The sequence below is a fragment of the Pyrgilauda ruficollis genome, unplaced genomic scaffold (genome assembly GCF_017590135.1).
Source record: "Pyrgilauda ruficollis isolate IOZ18807 unplaced genomic scaffold, ASM1759013v1 scaffold10, whole genome shotgun sequence".
NCBI lineage: Eukaryota > Metazoa > Chordata > Aves > Passeriformes > Passeridae > Pyrgilauda > Pyrgilauda ruficollis.
In genome coordinates this window covers 12,267,734-12,285,025 of record NW_024508101.1, presented here as the reverse complement: position 1 = coordinate 12,285,025, position 17,292 = coordinate 12,267,734, and the positions used below count along the sequence as shown (strand labels likewise).

At 39.4% G+C, this 17,292-nt stretch overlaps 2 protein-coding genes across 3 annotated transcripts in view; one reads left to right on the top strand and one right to left on the bottom strand.

Moving 5' to 3' along the window:
* Positions 1 to 439: 439 nt before the first annotated feature.
* Positions 440 to 6,918, bottom strand: HESX1 (HESX homeobox 1). Of its 2 annotated transcripts, XM_041464543.1 has the most exons (6): positions 6,684 to 6,918; positions 4,932 to 5,032; positions 2,434 to 2,692; positions 2,120 to 2,325; positions 1,708 to 1,809; positions 691 to 789 (listed from the first exon to the last, which is right to left on the bottom strand). In XM_041464543.1, exons 3-6 carry the CDS (start codon positions 2,645 to 2,647, stop codon positions 691 to 693), a joined length of 621 nt encoding a protein of 206 aa, XP_041320477.1. In that variant the 5' UTR covers positions 2,648 to 2,692; positions 4,932 to 5,032; positions 6,684 to 6,918. The 2 variants fall into 2 exon arrangements, with proteins under 2 accessions (XP_041320486.1, XP_041320477.1); XM_041464552.1 differs by lacking the exon at positions 6,684 to 6,918 and having other exon boundaries at positions 440 to 789; positions 2,434 to 2,516; positions 4,932 to 5,031.
* A 153-nt stretch (positions 6,919 to 7,071) lies between these two features.
* The window catches only part of APPL1 (adaptor protein, phosphotyrosine interacting with PH domain and leucine zipper 1), a 23,527-nt gene continuing 13,306 nt past the window's right edge, over positions 7,072 to 17,292 (top strand). Inside the window, exons 1-8 of the mRNA XM_041466506.1 lie at positions 7,072 to 7,211; positions 11,474 to 11,572; positions 12,053 to 12,112; positions 12,842 to 12,913; positions 13,709 to 13,796; positions 15,340 to 15,381; positions 16,189 to 16,247; positions 16,681 to 16,827. Coding sequence (XP_041322440.1) covers positions 7,158 to 7,211; positions 11,474 to 11,572; positions 12,053 to 12,112; positions 12,842 to 12,913; positions 13,709 to 13,796; positions 15,340 to 15,381; positions 16,189 to 16,247; positions 16,681 to 16,827 — 621 coding nt within the window. The 5' untranslated portion in view covers positions 7,072 to 7,157. The remainder of the gene's footprint in view (positions 7,212 to 11,473; positions 11,573 to 12,052; positions 12,113 to 12,841; positions 12,914 to 13,708; positions 13,797 to 15,339; positions 15,382 to 16,188; positions 16,248 to 16,680; positions 16,828 to 17,292) is intronic.

Sequence of the window (17,292 nt, the reverse complement as noted above, 5' to 3'; positions counted from 1 at the left end):
ATCCCATGAAATGCTAAATTCTGTCATTAAAAGATAATAGGGCAACTTCCATAACTAGAACAGTTATATTGACAAGCGAGGAGATAACCAAATTTGAGAATTAAATAGGCAAATAACCTAAATTAATTAAAATCACATAAAAAGATAACTGTCAGCTTCTTTTAACTGAGCAATTGTTAAAACTGAAGGCAGTTGAATATTAGTCCTTCCATTGGAGACACCTTTTTCTAAAAATTATCTTCTTTATTAAAACTATAATATTTTTTATAAATAAGTTTTTTAAACTGCAATGCGACAAAGTGTTTCCTGTAGCAAAATCTATTTTGCATACAGTTTATTTCAGACTTGAAACAGACTTTTTCTAAAACCATAAACTTGTCAAGTCATCTGCAGTAATTCACAGAAGCTGAAATTCTTGTGCAACCTAGGATTCGCATTGTTTTAAACTGCAAAAATATCTCAAAAAATCTCTGAAAATACTTACTCAAATATATATAGGAACAGTTCACTTTTTCCCCAAAAAGTAGATTAGAATAATGCTTCAAGTATTTACAGTTTATTTGAATGAAAATTATAATAAACTTTCAAATCTGGGCAAAAAATCATAATTACTATATCATTACTTAATACAGGTTTTGAATAATTCTTCATTTTCTGTAGCAGTACTGTAACAGCAAGCCATCCTTCCTTCTACTCCAGCAGGCTGGAGGTGAAAGTATTTTTCACCATTAGAAACTGAGATTCTCTGTGTGATCTTTTCAGCTTTGCACGACGGTTCTGAAACCAGATCTAAAATGGAAAGAGAAGGGATGCTTTTCAGAAACACAGCAGTGGAAGCAAAATAATATTTGAAACTTGAAAGTATTCACACAGCATGACAATATTTTGTGTGACAACAGCAGTTTGCAAGTTCAATATAAATTTAAAATCTGCAGATGACAGCACCTGTAATTTTATCACCACAAAGAAAATAATATCCCCAGGTTACCTGGAAAATGAGATCAGCTTCACTGTAATTAATATAAAAAGAGATATTAAATTCAGTGACAGAATCAGATCCTGGAAGATCCTGAACATCTGGAATTCACACATGTCTTATGGTGCTATTTCTTCAGCTGCTTAACTATTTGCAGCACCAAGTTTCTCATCAAGCCCAATATAATACTTGCAACAAAAGCCTGATAAACAACAAAGTGAAGCCCGAATTCTTATGTGTACAGTATGCTTCTTATCACATTGAATTACCTGGAAATCAATAATTAACATCCCTGAATAGATTTTGCTTTTGGCCAGATAAAGACATAGGTTCAAACACTGGTTTAACACATCCATGCTCTGCTGGTGGTCTCACAAATTATGTCCATACTTGTTTCAAATTTATTTTTCAAATATGGTGACAAGCAAAACACAAAAAATATTTTAAGGAAATTATCAAGTTCTGCACATAATAACTAGAGATTAACAGAGCAGATATTGTGGAAATATTATAGTGATGAATACCTCATCAGTGCCATGGAAGGCTTTAGATTTCAGAAGGAATTCAGTGTTTTCCATTTCACAAATCATTGAAGGCATGTCTCATGTATATACACAGATTTAAATTGAGAGTATTAACATTCTCATTACTGCTGTCAGACTACTTATCTACATAAGCAGAGAGCACATATAGCTGGAATTACAGAAAAATTCAAAGAAATCTTTAATTACCTGGATCCTGTCTTCATCTAAATCTAATTTGCGAGCTAACTCTTCTCTAATATCAATGCCAGGGTAGGAGTTCATTTTAAAAACATTTTCCAAGACTTCAATCTGAGGAGATTAAAATACACTTGTTGAATAGTTAACACTATGTTCATAGCAGTAAAAAATAAAATAAATAAAATAACAGCTTAGTTTGTTCAACAGGAGACTTCTGATCAGTGTTTGCACAATTCTGATTCCATGCATAAACACAGATCTGCTGATATCAGCAACATTCCTGTTAATTCACACTAGTTCCTGATTGCATTTCTCTCTGCAGAGGTGTATCACACCGAACTTATCAGCTGTTAGAGGTTTCTTCCAACATTTTACTAAACTACATTGTTACTCATTTGTTAAATGCTAAGGAAAGCCCTACCTGGTTTCTAGTGAATGCAGTTCTTGGTCTTCTACCCCTGTACCAGCTCAATTCTCGTTTGAAAGACAGTCTTTCAGTGACTGAAAAATATTTTTCACATTTCAAAACGTTTTCCTCTTGCACGGGATCACTTCTAGTATTAAATAATGGATTTTCATAGCAAACAACAGGGATTTGCAGATGGGGATTACTGTCATCACCTAAAACTAGAAAGAGCAAGAAAAGCAGAGCTTCAATTTACTGGTTTGTAGTAGAAACATGCCAGTATTTTTAAAGGGTAAAAGCTTAAGAGGTTACAAAACAGACTGACTTACCCAAGCTGGTGCATGCATCCATCCAGGGTCTGTGAGGTTTCCCAGCTGCAATGCCTTCTTTTTTCTGCTCCAGTCCCAATATACTCTCAATGGAAAAGGAGCAGTGTGTGGTTTTACTGTCTCCAAAGCCGGGCACCTTGTGCCGGTCCGGAGAGGCCGCTGTGGCGGCAGCACACAGCGAGGGACCGGCCATGCCTTCGCCCTCAGCCAGCATAGCCGGGGTACTGTACTTGCATTTCTCCACAGGTCCTCCTTATAGCTGTGTTGACAAGGGGGTTGGATTTGTAACGTCATTAATTAAAATCTTTTATTAGAAAGTTTTAGCATGTCAATGAAAACTCTCCCACCAAGAGGCACGAGGAGTTAATTGTTTATTTGTTTGCAAGTAATTAGCAACTAATGGTGACACTAGGGGGGCCACCAAGGGGGACAAAAAGTGTTATCTCTCCTAACCAGAGCATCGACTTCACTTTCTCAAAAGAAGCTGTGCACAAATATAGTACTTCTCTTTTATTTGAAATCATTAATGTATAAAATCAGTTTTTAAAAAAACTTCATACTCTAATGGACTCCACTTACCTAAACATAGAAGCATGATAGGAAACCAGTCAAGTAATAAGTAATCTCATTTAAGTGAATTTCCTTCCAAGGAAATTTAAAAAATAATCTCTTAATGCTATTAGGGTAATCCCGATGAAAATGCCTCTGTTTTTTCATATGCATATGTAATGGTGAACGTGGTCAATAAAACAACAATAGCTTTTGGCATAAGGCACTGTGCAGTGGGTTGGCAGTGTTGTCAAAGCTCAGTGTAATTGCCTTCCAAGTGCCTGGATTAGTTAATAGGAACAGTTGCACCAACTATTTTAAATAATTCATGCATTCATTTTTCTTATTAAAATAACTTTGTTGCAGCCTTTTTGAAACATACCAGATGTGAAATTTCCTGATAATTCTTCACTACATAAAAGCAAAACTTCAAGGAATAGAAGCAGTACACTCAAATTTACAGGTTTAAAAGCATCCTTTTTCTCATAGATGTCTCTCCCTCCTTGTAGGTTTATAGCAAACAGAAGTATATTTAAATCCTACAGAGTCAACATTTAAAATCACAAAAAAAAAAAAAAAAGAGTAATGGGAAGAAAGGAGATAAAGGTTTTGTAATAAAGTCTGACAGAATTCTGATTTCATCCATTATAATAAAATACAGACTATAACATTTTTATATTCAAGCTCATCTGTCAGTCACACAGCAGTTTACATCACATGCTCAAAACCAGCTTTTGGTTCAGGACAAGAAAAGGAGGAATTTCTGTAGAGACACTATAAAATCAATATTTATCCAAAAATAACAGGCAAACATGAACAAAATATTTTTATTTCAGGAGGAAAAGTTACCTCTCCTTCTGACCTGCCTGTGTTGTGCAGTAAGATTGCTGTCAAACCAAACTATTAAAAGAGTGACAATTCCAGAAGTGATCTTACCAAGGACACTTCTCACACATATCAATGGATCTTGAAGGAGCATGCATCCACCTGCAATGTTCACTTGCAAGATGAGCTCCAGTCACCATTTATGGACCTTAAGCCTTCTCTTGAAAACTGTATTTCATTGTTTTGGCCCATTAGCATTGCCCAATACTACCTTGCAACCCATTTGAAATTACCTGCAGACTTTTAACTAAATACCTTGGTAGGGATAATTAGAGCAACACAGCAAACATTAAATTGGGAATCCTAAGTAATCAATAATAGGAAAACTCACTGCTCTTTGGATATGCAAATCCAATCCTCTTACAGCATCACAAACTTGATGAGGCAGGAAACTAATCTCCCTTTCAGACTTTGCAGCACTGTTTTTTGCCCAGGGACAGTGGCGTTCATTTCTTTAGGAGATGGAGCTCTCCTTCTTCAGAGATGGGAATCCTCCACCGGCTGTTTGCATCAGCTGAGGAGACCCCAGGAGAGCTCTTGGAGGCTTTGGTCTGAAGGCCCAGTTCTTACTCTTGCTGCCTTTTGCTCTTCTCACCCACTGCTGGGTCACCTTTCGCTAGAGCCTGGGCAACATTTTCAGCTTTTTAAAAGGGTATAAATGGTACATGTTGTCTTTCTTCATTACTTATCACACTCCAAAAATTCGCCTTTCACCTCACCTTTCCCACAACCTCTTTACCCAGTATTTCACCACCTCAGAAGTTATGCTGCATAAAGCTCTCTTTCAAATATGTTTTTAACATGAATAACAAGTATTATATTCAAAGCCAATTCAGAATTCCCAAGTTTTGTTAAAGCAAGAATACCTCAAAATGGTAACACAAATATTCAGAAAACAAAAGCAGTTAGCTATTTCTTGGTTGAAGCAAAAGCTATTTTGACACAGGGAGATTAAGTGAATGCAAGTAAATTCAAGGTTAATCCAAGGTGGTCACTAGCAAAAAGTACGAAAAACAGTGGGAAAAAACAGTTAAAAAGTGGGAAACACTGCAAATAAAGCCTACCTTATCCACTCAGCTACTTTCACCCTCCAGCAGAGGCAAAATGTTTTCTCCATAAGGGCACACATCTGGAATCCTCTGAAGGGTGTTCACTGCTCTTCTCTCTGTTGACAAAGTGCCAAGTGCTAGTTCCCCTCATTTTTAAGGCTTTTTAGCAGATATTTTGCAGAAAAAACAACAACAACAAAATATAACAAACAAAAAACAAAAACCCCGCCCAAAAAAACCCCAAACCAAACAAAAAACTCAACCACACAAATCAAAAAGCCCAAAAGACAACAAAAAACCCCTCACACACTAACAAAAGGTCTACAATGCTGAAAACAGTGTAACACTAAAATCACAATTACAGGATGCAGAAGGATTCTTCAGTTCATTACTATTACATTTGTTGCAGTCCAATTTGTAGCTCAAGTAAAACTTTTGGATGCCACTTATAGCTGTAAAGACACAAAGCTAACTAAACCCAATCCACTTAAAGTTACTACCTTCCCGAATTCCACTAGGAAAATGATCTTACAGTACGACACAAAGTAATTTTTTATTGCTGTAAAGACTGCTGTAAAGCTTGGTCACAAGTTAACTGACTCAAAACCAGAAAGCACATCTATTTATTGGTCATGAACCACTGTTAATGTCCTGTCACATGGCTGCAGATACAAGATTTAGTCTTTAAAACACCTTGTAAGACAACCTGAATTATTACCCTTATTGACAGGGAAAGGGAGAGGTGCTGTGACTTGCTTCAGTCAGGTGAGTCACCAGCTGAGCTGGTAAATTAATTGACTGAACAGTATTAACTTGGAAGTTTCTTCACCACTCCCTACAGGGAAAACCAAAACAACACAACAGAAAAAAAAACAAAAAAACCCCATGCATCACCCACCAAAAAACCCAAACCAACAAACAAAACAAAAGCCACCTCAAAAATCTTTAACTGTTTGCAATTTAATACACCACTCTGTCCTTTATCTGCTTTTGATGGTAAATCATAACCTGATACAACATAAAGAATGGTCTCGTAGCAAGACTGCACAATCATTCATCATTTGCTCTGCTATATGACTTCATGTACTTTCTAATCTGGTTTTAGTCTAAGTTCACCTGGTCCCAAAAAGGCAAAACCAACAAGGGAATAGCATTTTTTTTTTTTTCCCAGCTAAAAACTATCATCAATTCTACTACGTCTTGCTCCCTAAAACTACCTGAAAGGAGATTGTAGCCAGGTGGGGTCAGTCTCTTCTCCCAGGTAACAAGTGACAGGACCAGAGGAAACAGCCTCCAGCTGTTCCAGGAAACGTTTAGATTGGATATTGGGAAAAGTTTCTCCATGGGCAGGGTGGCACTGACAATCCCCATCCCTGGAAGTGTTCAGATGTGAGGATGTGGCACTTGGGCACACGGTTAGTGGTGAACGTGGGCTGCTGGATTAATGGTTAGACTCTATGATTTTAGAGGTCTTCTCTAACCTGAAGGATTCTACAATTCTAAGTAATTTCAAGCTGAACCAGTCCACAAGTCAAATAAATGACCCGTTTTGATTTCAGTAAGCCCTCACAGTAGTTTTAAGTATTTAAAATTTCCCACCAACCTATGGTACCACAACTATTCAGTCTAAGAGAGCAGAGATGCTATTTTTTAATATCTAATCAGAATTTCTCCTGTCTCAGCTTAAGACCTCTTTGTGATCTCACTGCAAGCACAGAAGTGACTGGCCTCCACTTGGGGCCCATAAACATGTCAGGGATAACAGACTTGCCAAAAGGGATGCTCCAGATAACATGGCAAGAGTGCCAAAGATGCTCCAGAACGGCCGGGACCGAGCAGCGCTCCCTTGCTGTGGAGCGGCCCTCAAGGTAATTGTCTGTGAGGAGACGACAACCACCACCGGAGCACAGACAGGGCTGGGAGGACAATTTCCTTGACAGCCGTGACCCGCACTGCCGGGCTGCCCCCGCTGCGCTCCCCACACGGAGCGGCTCCGAGCCAGCCCCGAGCCTCGGCCCTCAGGAGCCGCGCGCGAGCGCCTCAGCCCCCGCGCCTGCGCGCGAACGGGCAGGCCCGCCAGCCAATGGGCAGCCGGGTGAGAGGAGAGAGCGGGCCAATGGGGAAGCGGGGCGTGCGGGGGGCGGGACGTCCGGCGCGCGGCGGGCGGGGGTCGGCGCGGGTCGGGTCCGGCCGGGCTGGCGCGGTGGAGCGGGGCCGCGGGGGCTCAGCGCGGTCGCCGCCATGCCCGGCATCGACAAACTGCCCATCGAGGAGACGCTGGAGGACAGCCCGCAGGTGAGACGGGCCCAGCGGAGGCCGCATCGGGCCCAGTCCTTGCTGGCGGGCCCAGCGCTGCTTCCCTGTCGTTCCCGGCCCCGGGAGAGCCGCGGCGGGGGCCGGGAGGAAGGGTGACGCCCCAGCAGCGCGGCGGGGACGCTGCCTGCTCGGCCCCGCGGGGCTCCGGCGGTCTCGGTTCGGGCTCTCCGCCCCGGCCGTGCCCTGCGAACGCCCGCTCGGAGCTCCGCTGGCCCCGCCGCCGCTCCCGGGAGTGCTGCGGGCCGGGAGCGGGAGCTGCGGGTGCTGCGGCACCTCCGGCAGGGCAGTGCCGGCACCAGCAGCGGCTCTCTGATCCCACCCCCGCCTTCGCACTCAGGCTCGATTTTGGACTCCTCGTGCTCACAAACGCCGCGCTGCCTTCTCAAAACGATTTTCCTCTTTGTTTTTCTCTAAGGCGCGTTAAGGTTGAACAGAGCCGTGCGAGGAGCGGCTGCTGGGTGAGCTTACCGCGGCCGCGCTCAGTGCGGAGCGGCTGGGAAGCGCACGGTGCCCGGAGGCCTCTCCGCGCTCCGACTCTTCTCTGGCATTGCTGCTGCCTGGCGTGTGTCAGCGATGCTCTGTAGTGCGCTGGAGTTTCGTTCTGAAGTAGGAAATGATTTATTCAGTGTCTCTGGTTTCTCTTGTTGCTGGCAGCAGCAAGAGCAAGTCCTTGTATGTATTTCTGAGATGCTGGAGAAAGTTTGCAATGTGTTTTCTTTTATGGCAGCCTTTTGAATTAAGGTCCTTGTTCTGGTGCATGATTTGTATAGTGAGCAGTTTGTCCTATATTGCAATAGCATGTGCATTTGTAGTTTTCATTCCTAAGTTACAGGAAGAGAAACTTTCACTTGCTAAAAAAGAAAATATAGCCCCTAAAATGACAGTTATTTTAACAATTTTATATCAAGTGGAAAGACGACTTTAAAAAGGCAGGAGAAGGCCATGCAGAAAAGGAATACTTGATTTCCTAAGGACAGTGCCCCAGATAGCTCAAATGCTGAATGTGAGATGAGATCTGGCCTCTAATGTGGGTTCTGGTCCAGAGGCCAAACCTGCTGTGATCTCATGAAGAGGAAAAAATTCTGAAAGTCTTGTAATAATGCTGATTTTTAAAAATTATCTCTTGAAGGTCTTTTCTTAGTATAAGGAAGTCAGAACTTTTCGGAATTTATAGGAAATGTCAAATGTGACATGAACTTAGGACCATCTGAGGACATTTGGGAAGCACTTGAAAAAATGTTACTTATTAGAATGCAATTGTAATTCTAGAATCTTCTGTGTGAGGTTAGCTGTGATACAGACAAGCAGAGACTGATTCAGCCCGATATGTTTGAGATGCTTAAGTAATTGGATTTGTCAGTATTGTCTTTTGTAGGTAGAAAATATTTGTCAATATTGTCTTTTGTAGCTGGAAAATTTACATCTTTCAGTCAATATTTCAGGTGGCTCCAGGACCCAGGTCCTCTAGTAAGGACTCAGTGTTCTGTTGGGTTAGTCCATTTGTTACATTAATTAATTTCTGTTACTTTGAAATCAGTGCAGCAAATGGCAGCAAATGTTGCTTGGAGCAAGCAGAAGCCTCTCTCTGGAGGAGTTGCCATGACTTGGATACATTCATGGTCAATATTGCACAGCCCATCAGCCTGGGTGGTTGTTTAGTGCTGCACCATGGCCTGCAGTTCGTGTTTCAGACACTGACTGTAGGTATATAAACTTCATATCAGACTTACTCTGTGTCTGAGGAAGGAAAGGCTTTTCAAAAACGTCCAAACCCATTCATTTCCTGTTGTCACAGGAACAAAATCTAACCACTGTGCTTGTCAGGCCTAAACCAAACACCAAGTTTACATAGTCTTTTCCTATGCAAAACAGAGCAATTTAGTTATTAGCCTAGGACATCCATTACACACACACTCAGCGTGTGTTTAGAGAGAGTTTCTGCTCACACTGATTTGCATTCCCAAAGCATTGCACAACAAAAAGCCAAGAGACTGGTAGCACAGGCTCTGTCTCCTGTCACCTGCAGTGCCCTCCATCTGATGGCATGGACGCTTAACACTCACTTCTGACAAGGGGTTTCTTTGTGCAGCTTCTCCCTGGTCCTTTGCTCTTTGCTTGCTCACAAACACGGATTGAAAGAATCCTAAAGAAAATGCAAAATGATGCAGAGTTTTACTAGAAACATAAGTAAACAAATGCTCTCATTTTCTGCTAAGCAGAAGTCTGCCATAATTTATTTACAGTTTCAGGTTAATTTCTTTCCATTAGTATCATATGATGTTGAACATCAATAACGGATATTTTTCAAGTAAAACAAAAATATTTTTTTTTTCCATGTTCAGTTTTAAAGAGTTAGTATAATCCAGAAACCTTACATAATACTCCTTTAAAATTCCAAGCTCAGGTTTATTTCTCTTCAGGTTTAAAGGTCACGAGTATATAATTCAGTGGTTATAGTACCATGTAATTTTTTCTTTTGCATTCTTCCGTCTCTGTCTACCTTAATGGGAGAGTCAAGGCTGTGACACATGTTGCCACACCTGGCAAAGATTTGACTTCTCTTCCACCTCTTTCCACTTGTTTTATAAACTAGAACCAGCATTAAAGCTATTTTTATGCGGATTATGCTGTTTGATTATATCTTTTAGACATTATATAGCATGACAGTAATTGTGATACAGCCAGGCATCTAATGCAACTTAGATAAAAGAATCTTAGGTCAAAAGGAATCATTAAATAATATACTTTATATAAGTTTTATACTTTATATGATTATATACTTTATATGATTATACTTTGATTATCATTAAAAGCAAAAAATCAGAAATAGCTGAAAAAGACCTTCATGCTTCAAGGAGAGATGGACTAAAGACTTCAGTAATTGCAAGACAGCCTAGGGTAGATTAAAAAACAGAACTTCCAATTTCAAGTGTTTAACAATCACAGTTTGGGGAAAAAAAGCACTAATGTGCTTATGATTCTTTTAATTTTCTGCCTGGACATTAATTTCAGTGTAAACCTAAAAACAAAGCATGGTCCTTTTGCTAAAACATTGCCAGAGTATTTCCTTTGTGGCTCTTGCAAGTGCTGCTCCCTTTTCTACAGCCAAGCATCCCAAGCAGTGTTTTAAGAGAAGCCAGTCTGGCCTGTGCAGAGTTACTGGGACATCCTCTTTGGGAATTTTGGTGGATGGAAGCCATTCAAAATCCTCACAATGAGGAGGAATAACCTTGCTTCCAAGTGCAAAAAGGATGCAAGAACATGCAGTCAGCATCTCACTCAAGCTTACACCTGAGCAACCTGATTGCCTTCCTATCGAGTCAGCCCTTTGGGCAGGAGGGAGAGCAGGGGATGTCAGTCACCCTGGCTTGTGCAAGGGCTCTGACACGGTCTGGCAACATTCTTCTGCCCAAAAGGGAAGAGGGATGGACTGTGACCTGAGTGGAAAAACTGGCTGGGTAGTTGGGCTTACAGATGGAGATCAATGTTTTAGTCTAATAGGTGGCCAGTGATAAATGAGGTTGGTTTTTGAGGTGGAGGTTGTGAAGCACCATCAGTGATGCAGGATTGCAGCTGGACACAGGAGTCATCAAGCTTGTGGGTAACACCAGCTACAGAACAGATAGACTGACAAGCTGGGGTGAGGACAGATCGTTTCACTCTCTTTCAGTGGTGAGAAACATGTATGTTGAGGACAGTCAGATGCAGGTTGTATTGTTTGTTTTGGTTTGGTGTAGTTCCTCAACCTTTTGACCACAGAATTGATGGTTATTCCACAGGTAAATTATAGGTCCAAGCAAAACCAGCAACTGTCTGTGTTCAGGTTGGACAGTATGAGACAGTCACAGCCTTTATTTGGATCTCACTGGAGTGCAAATGTGTATACCTGGCAAGCTGTTTAATACCAGTAATCTTTACCCCTCCTCAGGGATGTACCATAGTGAGACCAGTAGTTGCCCAGAGTTTCAACATTTAACAGTTGTCCATCTCCCTTGGCCCTTTCCTTTCTGAAAATGTATTAACCTGGAGAGAGGCTGACAGTAGGAGGAAGGCTGAGCTTGGCTATCTGTAAGATTCTTTGGCATGCAACAGGTATCATTCCTTTAAGCAGTATTGGAGGGTTTATAAAATGTTCAGTAATGAAACCTGAAATAATGCTATTTAAGTCTGAAATTCCATTATATTGAAATTCCTCTCTTCTAACTTGCCATGGTTGTGTTTTGGCTGTTTGATTGTTACAGACCCGCTCTTTGCTGGGAGTATTTGAAGAAGATGCTGCTGCAATATCCAATTACATCAATCAGTTGTTTCAAGCCATGCACAGAATATATGATGCTCAGGTAGCGTTAATGAAATTCTTGAATGCATTATCAAGTTTTGGAACCACATGTCATGTTTCTTTAACTTCCATATGCTTTAAATGCAGAAGTGAAATAAAGTAAGAATTAATGATTGCTTTTCTGTGTGTTAGGGAGTGGTAAAGACTAAATTCTTGTGATTCTTTTTGAATTTCTTATGACAAGTGAAATTATATTCTCTGTTCTCCAAGTAGCTCTATTGTATTTCCCAAGTGTTTCCAAAATGTTGCACACAATAAAATGATCTTGGTGTGTATAATAGTATGTATCAAGTGGGAGGTTATTTTTTACCCACAATATATTCATGTTTCACTCATCTAGAAATAACTCAATTTTTATGCCAGAAACAGAATCTATTTTGTATGTTTTTCTAAAAAATTGAGTTTGTCTGTATTTTTAATTTAGATATGCTTTACCTGTTTGACTTTTTATTGATTTTCATGTTTCCCTTTTTTTAATCAGAATGAATTAAGTGCAGCAACTCATCTGACTTCAAAGCTTCTGAAGGAATATGAGAAACAGGTACTGCATAAATCATGTAGTCTGTGTGTGGACAGATACTGTGGTCAGAATACTGTGTATTTTTGTGGTATTTTATCTCCCAGAGCACAGTGTAGAATGTATTTAGGTTTGGTCCAGATAAAAGGAACTGCTGTGGCTTGGTGGTTTGAGTTGTTGCCGAAATAATCTACTTTGTTATTTTAGTTCTTCCAGCTAAACCAGCATGAAGTTCCTCTTACCATGAAGAATATTAATAACTTCTGAAATATTTTACTTTTGGATTAGTTTTTTTGAGAATTGCTTAGGGTAGTTCTGTTTTGGTTTTATTTTATAAACCTGTTTACCCTTAAGTGCTTAAATATCACCAGTCCCAAAGAGAAGAGACTGTATTGCAATCTCCAAATTACAACCATAATTTTCTCTGTGAGCATAATTCCATCTCTGAAAGCAGACTGTGGAATCCATAATTCTCTTTCCTCATAACCCTGTACAATGAAGGGTTCTTTGTAGCTTTGCTGCTGGGTCCACTTTGCTGAGGTTAAAAATGTTTAAAACAAAAATTTGCTTCTTTTAAGAAGTTGCTGCTCCCTATCCTCCTTTTCCACCTAATGAGATGAACTGCTTCAGTGTATCTTAACTGTGTAATATTTTAAAATAATGGAATACCTGATATACTCATAGAGATGATTAATCCAGTTTTGTGAATGACACAAAACACTGCAAACAACATAACTCATTTTGCTTTCTCAGCGTTTTCCACTCGGGGGAGATGATGAAGTCATGACTTCCACTCTGCAGCAATTTGCAAAAGTGATTGATGAGGTAAGTCCTTGTATGTGCTTTGCTAATGCTGTCAGGTACAGACTTTAACTGCCTAATTACTCCTTCTTTAAGCCAGAAAGTACAGAAATGGCATTCATTTGTCAACAACAAAACAATTAATTGTATATTGCAGCATCTATTTAAAGTTACATAACCTTAGGATAAAGAACAAATTCAGCAAAATGAGGATACATTGCTGAAAAAAACTAGTTTAACCACTAGAGATAGAGCCAGAACCATTACACAGTGGCAGTTAGCAGCTTGTACAGGAGGGTATCTGTGTTGCCTGATTCCAGGTACCTGACTGACAGAGGACCCTCCTGCTCTCTTAGATACTGACTCATAGGACACACAACTGAGCACCATTAAGAGCTGAATCAGGATTTTTGTTGTGATCCCTCTCCTCAATTAAACAGCATTTTAGGAGGAGGATCACATTTTGTTCTACCTCTGTGAGCTGTGAAAGATGGGCTGTGACTTAGCTGGAGGGAAACTGGGAATAAATGGACTAGTCAGGATGGATGAGGCCATTTTTGGACATGATCCAGTAGCTTGGAAAAGTTCAGAGAAAAACTAAAGGTTTTCTGTAGAAATCTAAAAAACTAAAGTTTTTTTTCTGTAAAAAACTGCTGATGAGGTCTGGAACCTAGAAAAAAGTAGCTGCAAAAAAAGGAACATGCAAAAATGTGTTTGAGTTGTTCATGTCATCTTTGAGTGACATTGATGTCCACCTATTGTCATTTGATTTGGTCTCAGCACTGCTTTCCTAAGATTCTCTTCTTTTGTCTTTTTCAGCTCAGCTCTTGCCATGCAGTACTTTCAACTCAGCTTGCAGATGCAATGATGTTTCCTATTACCCAGTTTAAAGAAAGGGATCTAAAAGGTAGAGGACTTGACCAAATACTGTTTTTTCAACAGCAGCACAATAAAAACATAGCATTTAACCTTCATAGCTCTTGTTTCACTAAATAGAATACACCACTTATTTTTCAGCTCTCAAAAGTATGCATCTCCCCATTTAAAAAGCAAAGTAAGTTATTTCTATTCACGAGAGTATTACAGTTGAACTTAACATTATTATTGTTGCAACAAAAATATTATTTATGTTAGGGAAGTACTTATCTTCTATTCAAGATGAACAATTAGCAGCTACTCAAAAACATTAGGAAAGAATAATTTTCAGATAATTTGCATTTTCAGGAAAGATTTGTATATCAGATCATGACATCTGTATAATTGCTGGACTAAGCTCAAAAGGCAAAGTGCCAACTGTATTGAGATTTAGGAATGTGGTTATTCAACTCTGCTGTAGTACAGGTGACTTCTTATGTGCAGACATAAGGTGCTTGCAGCAGCTTCTTATTTTTGTAATAATTCTATCTTGTGCCTGGCTTAAAATAACATCTAATGTGTGTGATGATGGTAGATTTTACTCAGGATACTGGAGGGAACAGACTGCTGTGGCAAATGGGCTTCCAAGTAGAAATCATAAGAGTTAAACTCCAAGTAACTTAAATATCCCTATTTTGAACATTCTAGAGTGGGTATGCCTAAGATATGAAGATCTGAAATCTAAATTGAAATAAAAATCACAAGTCTTTCATAGGCCTTCTAACTCTTGATCAATATTGGAAAATACTTCTTTGGCAATAGTTCACAGCAAAATTATGATTGAAAAGATTATGGTTTGGTTGGGTTGGTTATTTTTTTTTTTTTTTAGCAATGGACTATTCCAAGGCTGGTATTGCTTCTCAGGACCTGAAAACTCTCCTGTTAGTACTTACTGAAGAGGCATCCCTGAGGCAGTAATTCCAAATGACATTTTCCCACTGCAGGATGTAGCCACCAGCTGGTGTAGTTTGTATTGACCCTACACTTCTTTATGAGCCTCATAGGCACTTCCTGGAAAGGTTTTTTGTTCTTGCTTTACCATAAAGTTGATTATGGCTCTTTGCTGGTTTGTATTGTAACATGGCACAAACCACAGCCAAGATCAGAAGAGGTGTAAGGCTTTGTGCTGGTTCCAGTTCCTGGCACAGGAGGCAATAACCAGCTGGAACTCGGCTGATTTTAGCTAAGAGGAGTCCCAGTGTGGTTTGGGCTTTGATACTGCCCATCTCCCATGCTTGCATGTCCCCAGCTCAAACCAGAGCCCAGACTGGAACTACAGGTGACACATTTGCATTGATGATGACTTCCAAAGACTTTTGAAAAGAAATTACTCCTTTTTTTTTTTTTTTTTTTTTTTTTTTTTGGTAAGCCCAGAAATGATCCTCAGGCCACGTAGTGCCTGTGCTGGTAGCTCAGTATGGTAAAAGATGTTGCCTTCAATTGCTCAGTAGTGAAACATCACATGAGAAACTGTAATACATGAATGTTACATTAATAAGAACTTACTTAAATTGTGATATGTTGTGTTTTTTTAGAGATACTAACTCTAAAAGAAGTTTTCCAAATTGCAAGCAATGGTAAGTGTAAAGTACTTAGTCTTATCAATATTACAAGACAACAGTATTATTGTAGATTATTATTTGTCCTTAACTAGTGGAGTTAAGCCTGTAGGCTTTAAGTAATTAATTAAGGTGTAATTTTTCTGAGTGATACTTAGGCACTCAACTTTTCCTGGTTCACCTGTAAATCTCTGCTCTGTGTACTGAAGTATTAAGGCAAATTGAAAGAGTTTTTTTACAAAACCTTAAGTGTATGTATGATTATTAAACAATGTGGGATTATGCCACCAAAATTACAGAAAGTGTAAGATGCTAGCTTGCTTTTAAAGACAGGACCAGATAAATTTAAAAAAATTACTTTTCTAGAATAAATTTCACAGTTCTCTTCTGTATTTTCAGAAGTTTTTTTTAGCTGCTTCTAATATATCCATGTAAAGAACTTATTTAAATAAGAACTTAATACTTAAATAAATTCTACTTCTCTCAGTGAAATTTAATTGTTTTAGAAGTAAAAAAGATTAGATACAGGTTTTCATAATGTAAAGTTTCTCTACTTGATGGGCAGTTCTTCTTTGAAAAATAGTGAATGTTTAGGGAACTTTGTAACAATTTGGCAACATTTGCATCTGGTTAGAATTTATCTTCAGCCCAAGTATTTGTTGCAGAGAAGTGATTATAAACAGACAAGAACTATTCCTCAAGGTGCTAATATGACAACTTTGCATTCAGCTGTCTGTGTAACACTGTGACATAAAAGGTTTTCTGCTCTGTTTCATAAGTCATTAATTTGTGAAAATGATCATAAATTCTCTCTTGATTGCTTAGACCATGATGCTGCCATTACCAGATACAGTCGGTTGTCAAAAAGAAAGGAAAATGAAAAGGTTTGTAAAACAAAATCTTAATATAAAGATTTTTAAAGAAGATAAGAAATAATTTTCATCTTATATTTATGATGGAAGACAGTGTGTGGCAGATTCTGTGTGACATTTGATAGCTTTTAGCAGTCTAGACAGGAAAGCAGGCTGTCCTGTAACACTGACAGTGCTTCAGGAATAATACTGTGATGTCATATTCAGTTTGTTTTTGTGAAGAAATAACCACAGTTTCCAGGTAGCAAAGAATGCTGTATTTGTTTTTCACATATCTCATGTTTAAATTAGAGAAGCAGAATAGTAAAATATGCAGCAGCTGGTGATAGAGGGTAGAACATGACTGGGTTTTTCCATGCTGACTATAAAGCTGTCCAGAAGGCATGTGATCAATGCCAATCTCAAACCTTCCTTTTTTCCCCTCCCCTTGTCTGTGTCTCTTCAGATCAAGGCTGAAGTTACAGAAGATGTATATACTTCAAGGAAAAAACAGCATCAGACTATGATGCATTATTTCTGTGCATTAAACACTCTCCAGTACAAAAAGAAGATTTCTCTGCTAGAACCCTTGCTAGGATACATGCAAGCTCAGGTAATTTCAGATTCTGAAAGCTGTAGGTCTGAAAGAAGAAATAAAAGTACTTCATGAAGGTTGATGTACTGAAATCCATTGCAAGCCCTCTTCTGCAGTCCAAGGAAGGAAATGGAGAACAAGAGCCATGCATGCAGTTCTCTGGGCTGCCACAGCTGCTGCCCTGGTGGTGCTGTTAGTTAGCACTGCTCATTGCCCACTCCCTGCAGCAATCTCTGCATGACATGCCCTCACTGCCATACAGAGTCTTTTAGCAAAGTCTGGGTGACAAATATAATGGTTATTTTTCCCCCAAAACTCAGATGGTTGGATTTGATGTAATGCCTAGATTTTCACTGCTGGGCACTTGATTTCACTAAATGGAAGAACTGATTAGAGCTTTCATGCAGGTGCACATAGAAGTGAAACTTCTCAGCAAATAACATGGAGACAGTTAAACTCATTCCTGTGGCAGCTGTTCTGAAA

Coding starts and splice junctions, on each gene's coding strand:
- HESX1 (XM_041464543.1), bottom strand. CDS start 2,647: ATGCTGGCTGAGGGCGAAGGCATGGCCGGTCCCTCGCTGTGTGCTGCC. Junction 2,326..2,433: donor GGATGCATGCACCAGCTTGG/GTAAGTCAGTCT, acceptor TGCTCTTTCTAG/TTTTAGGTGATGACAGTAAT. Junction 1,810..2,119: donor CTGCATTCACTAGAAACCAG/GTAGGGCTTTCC, acceptor TAATCTCCTCAG/ATTGAAGTCTTGGAAAATGT.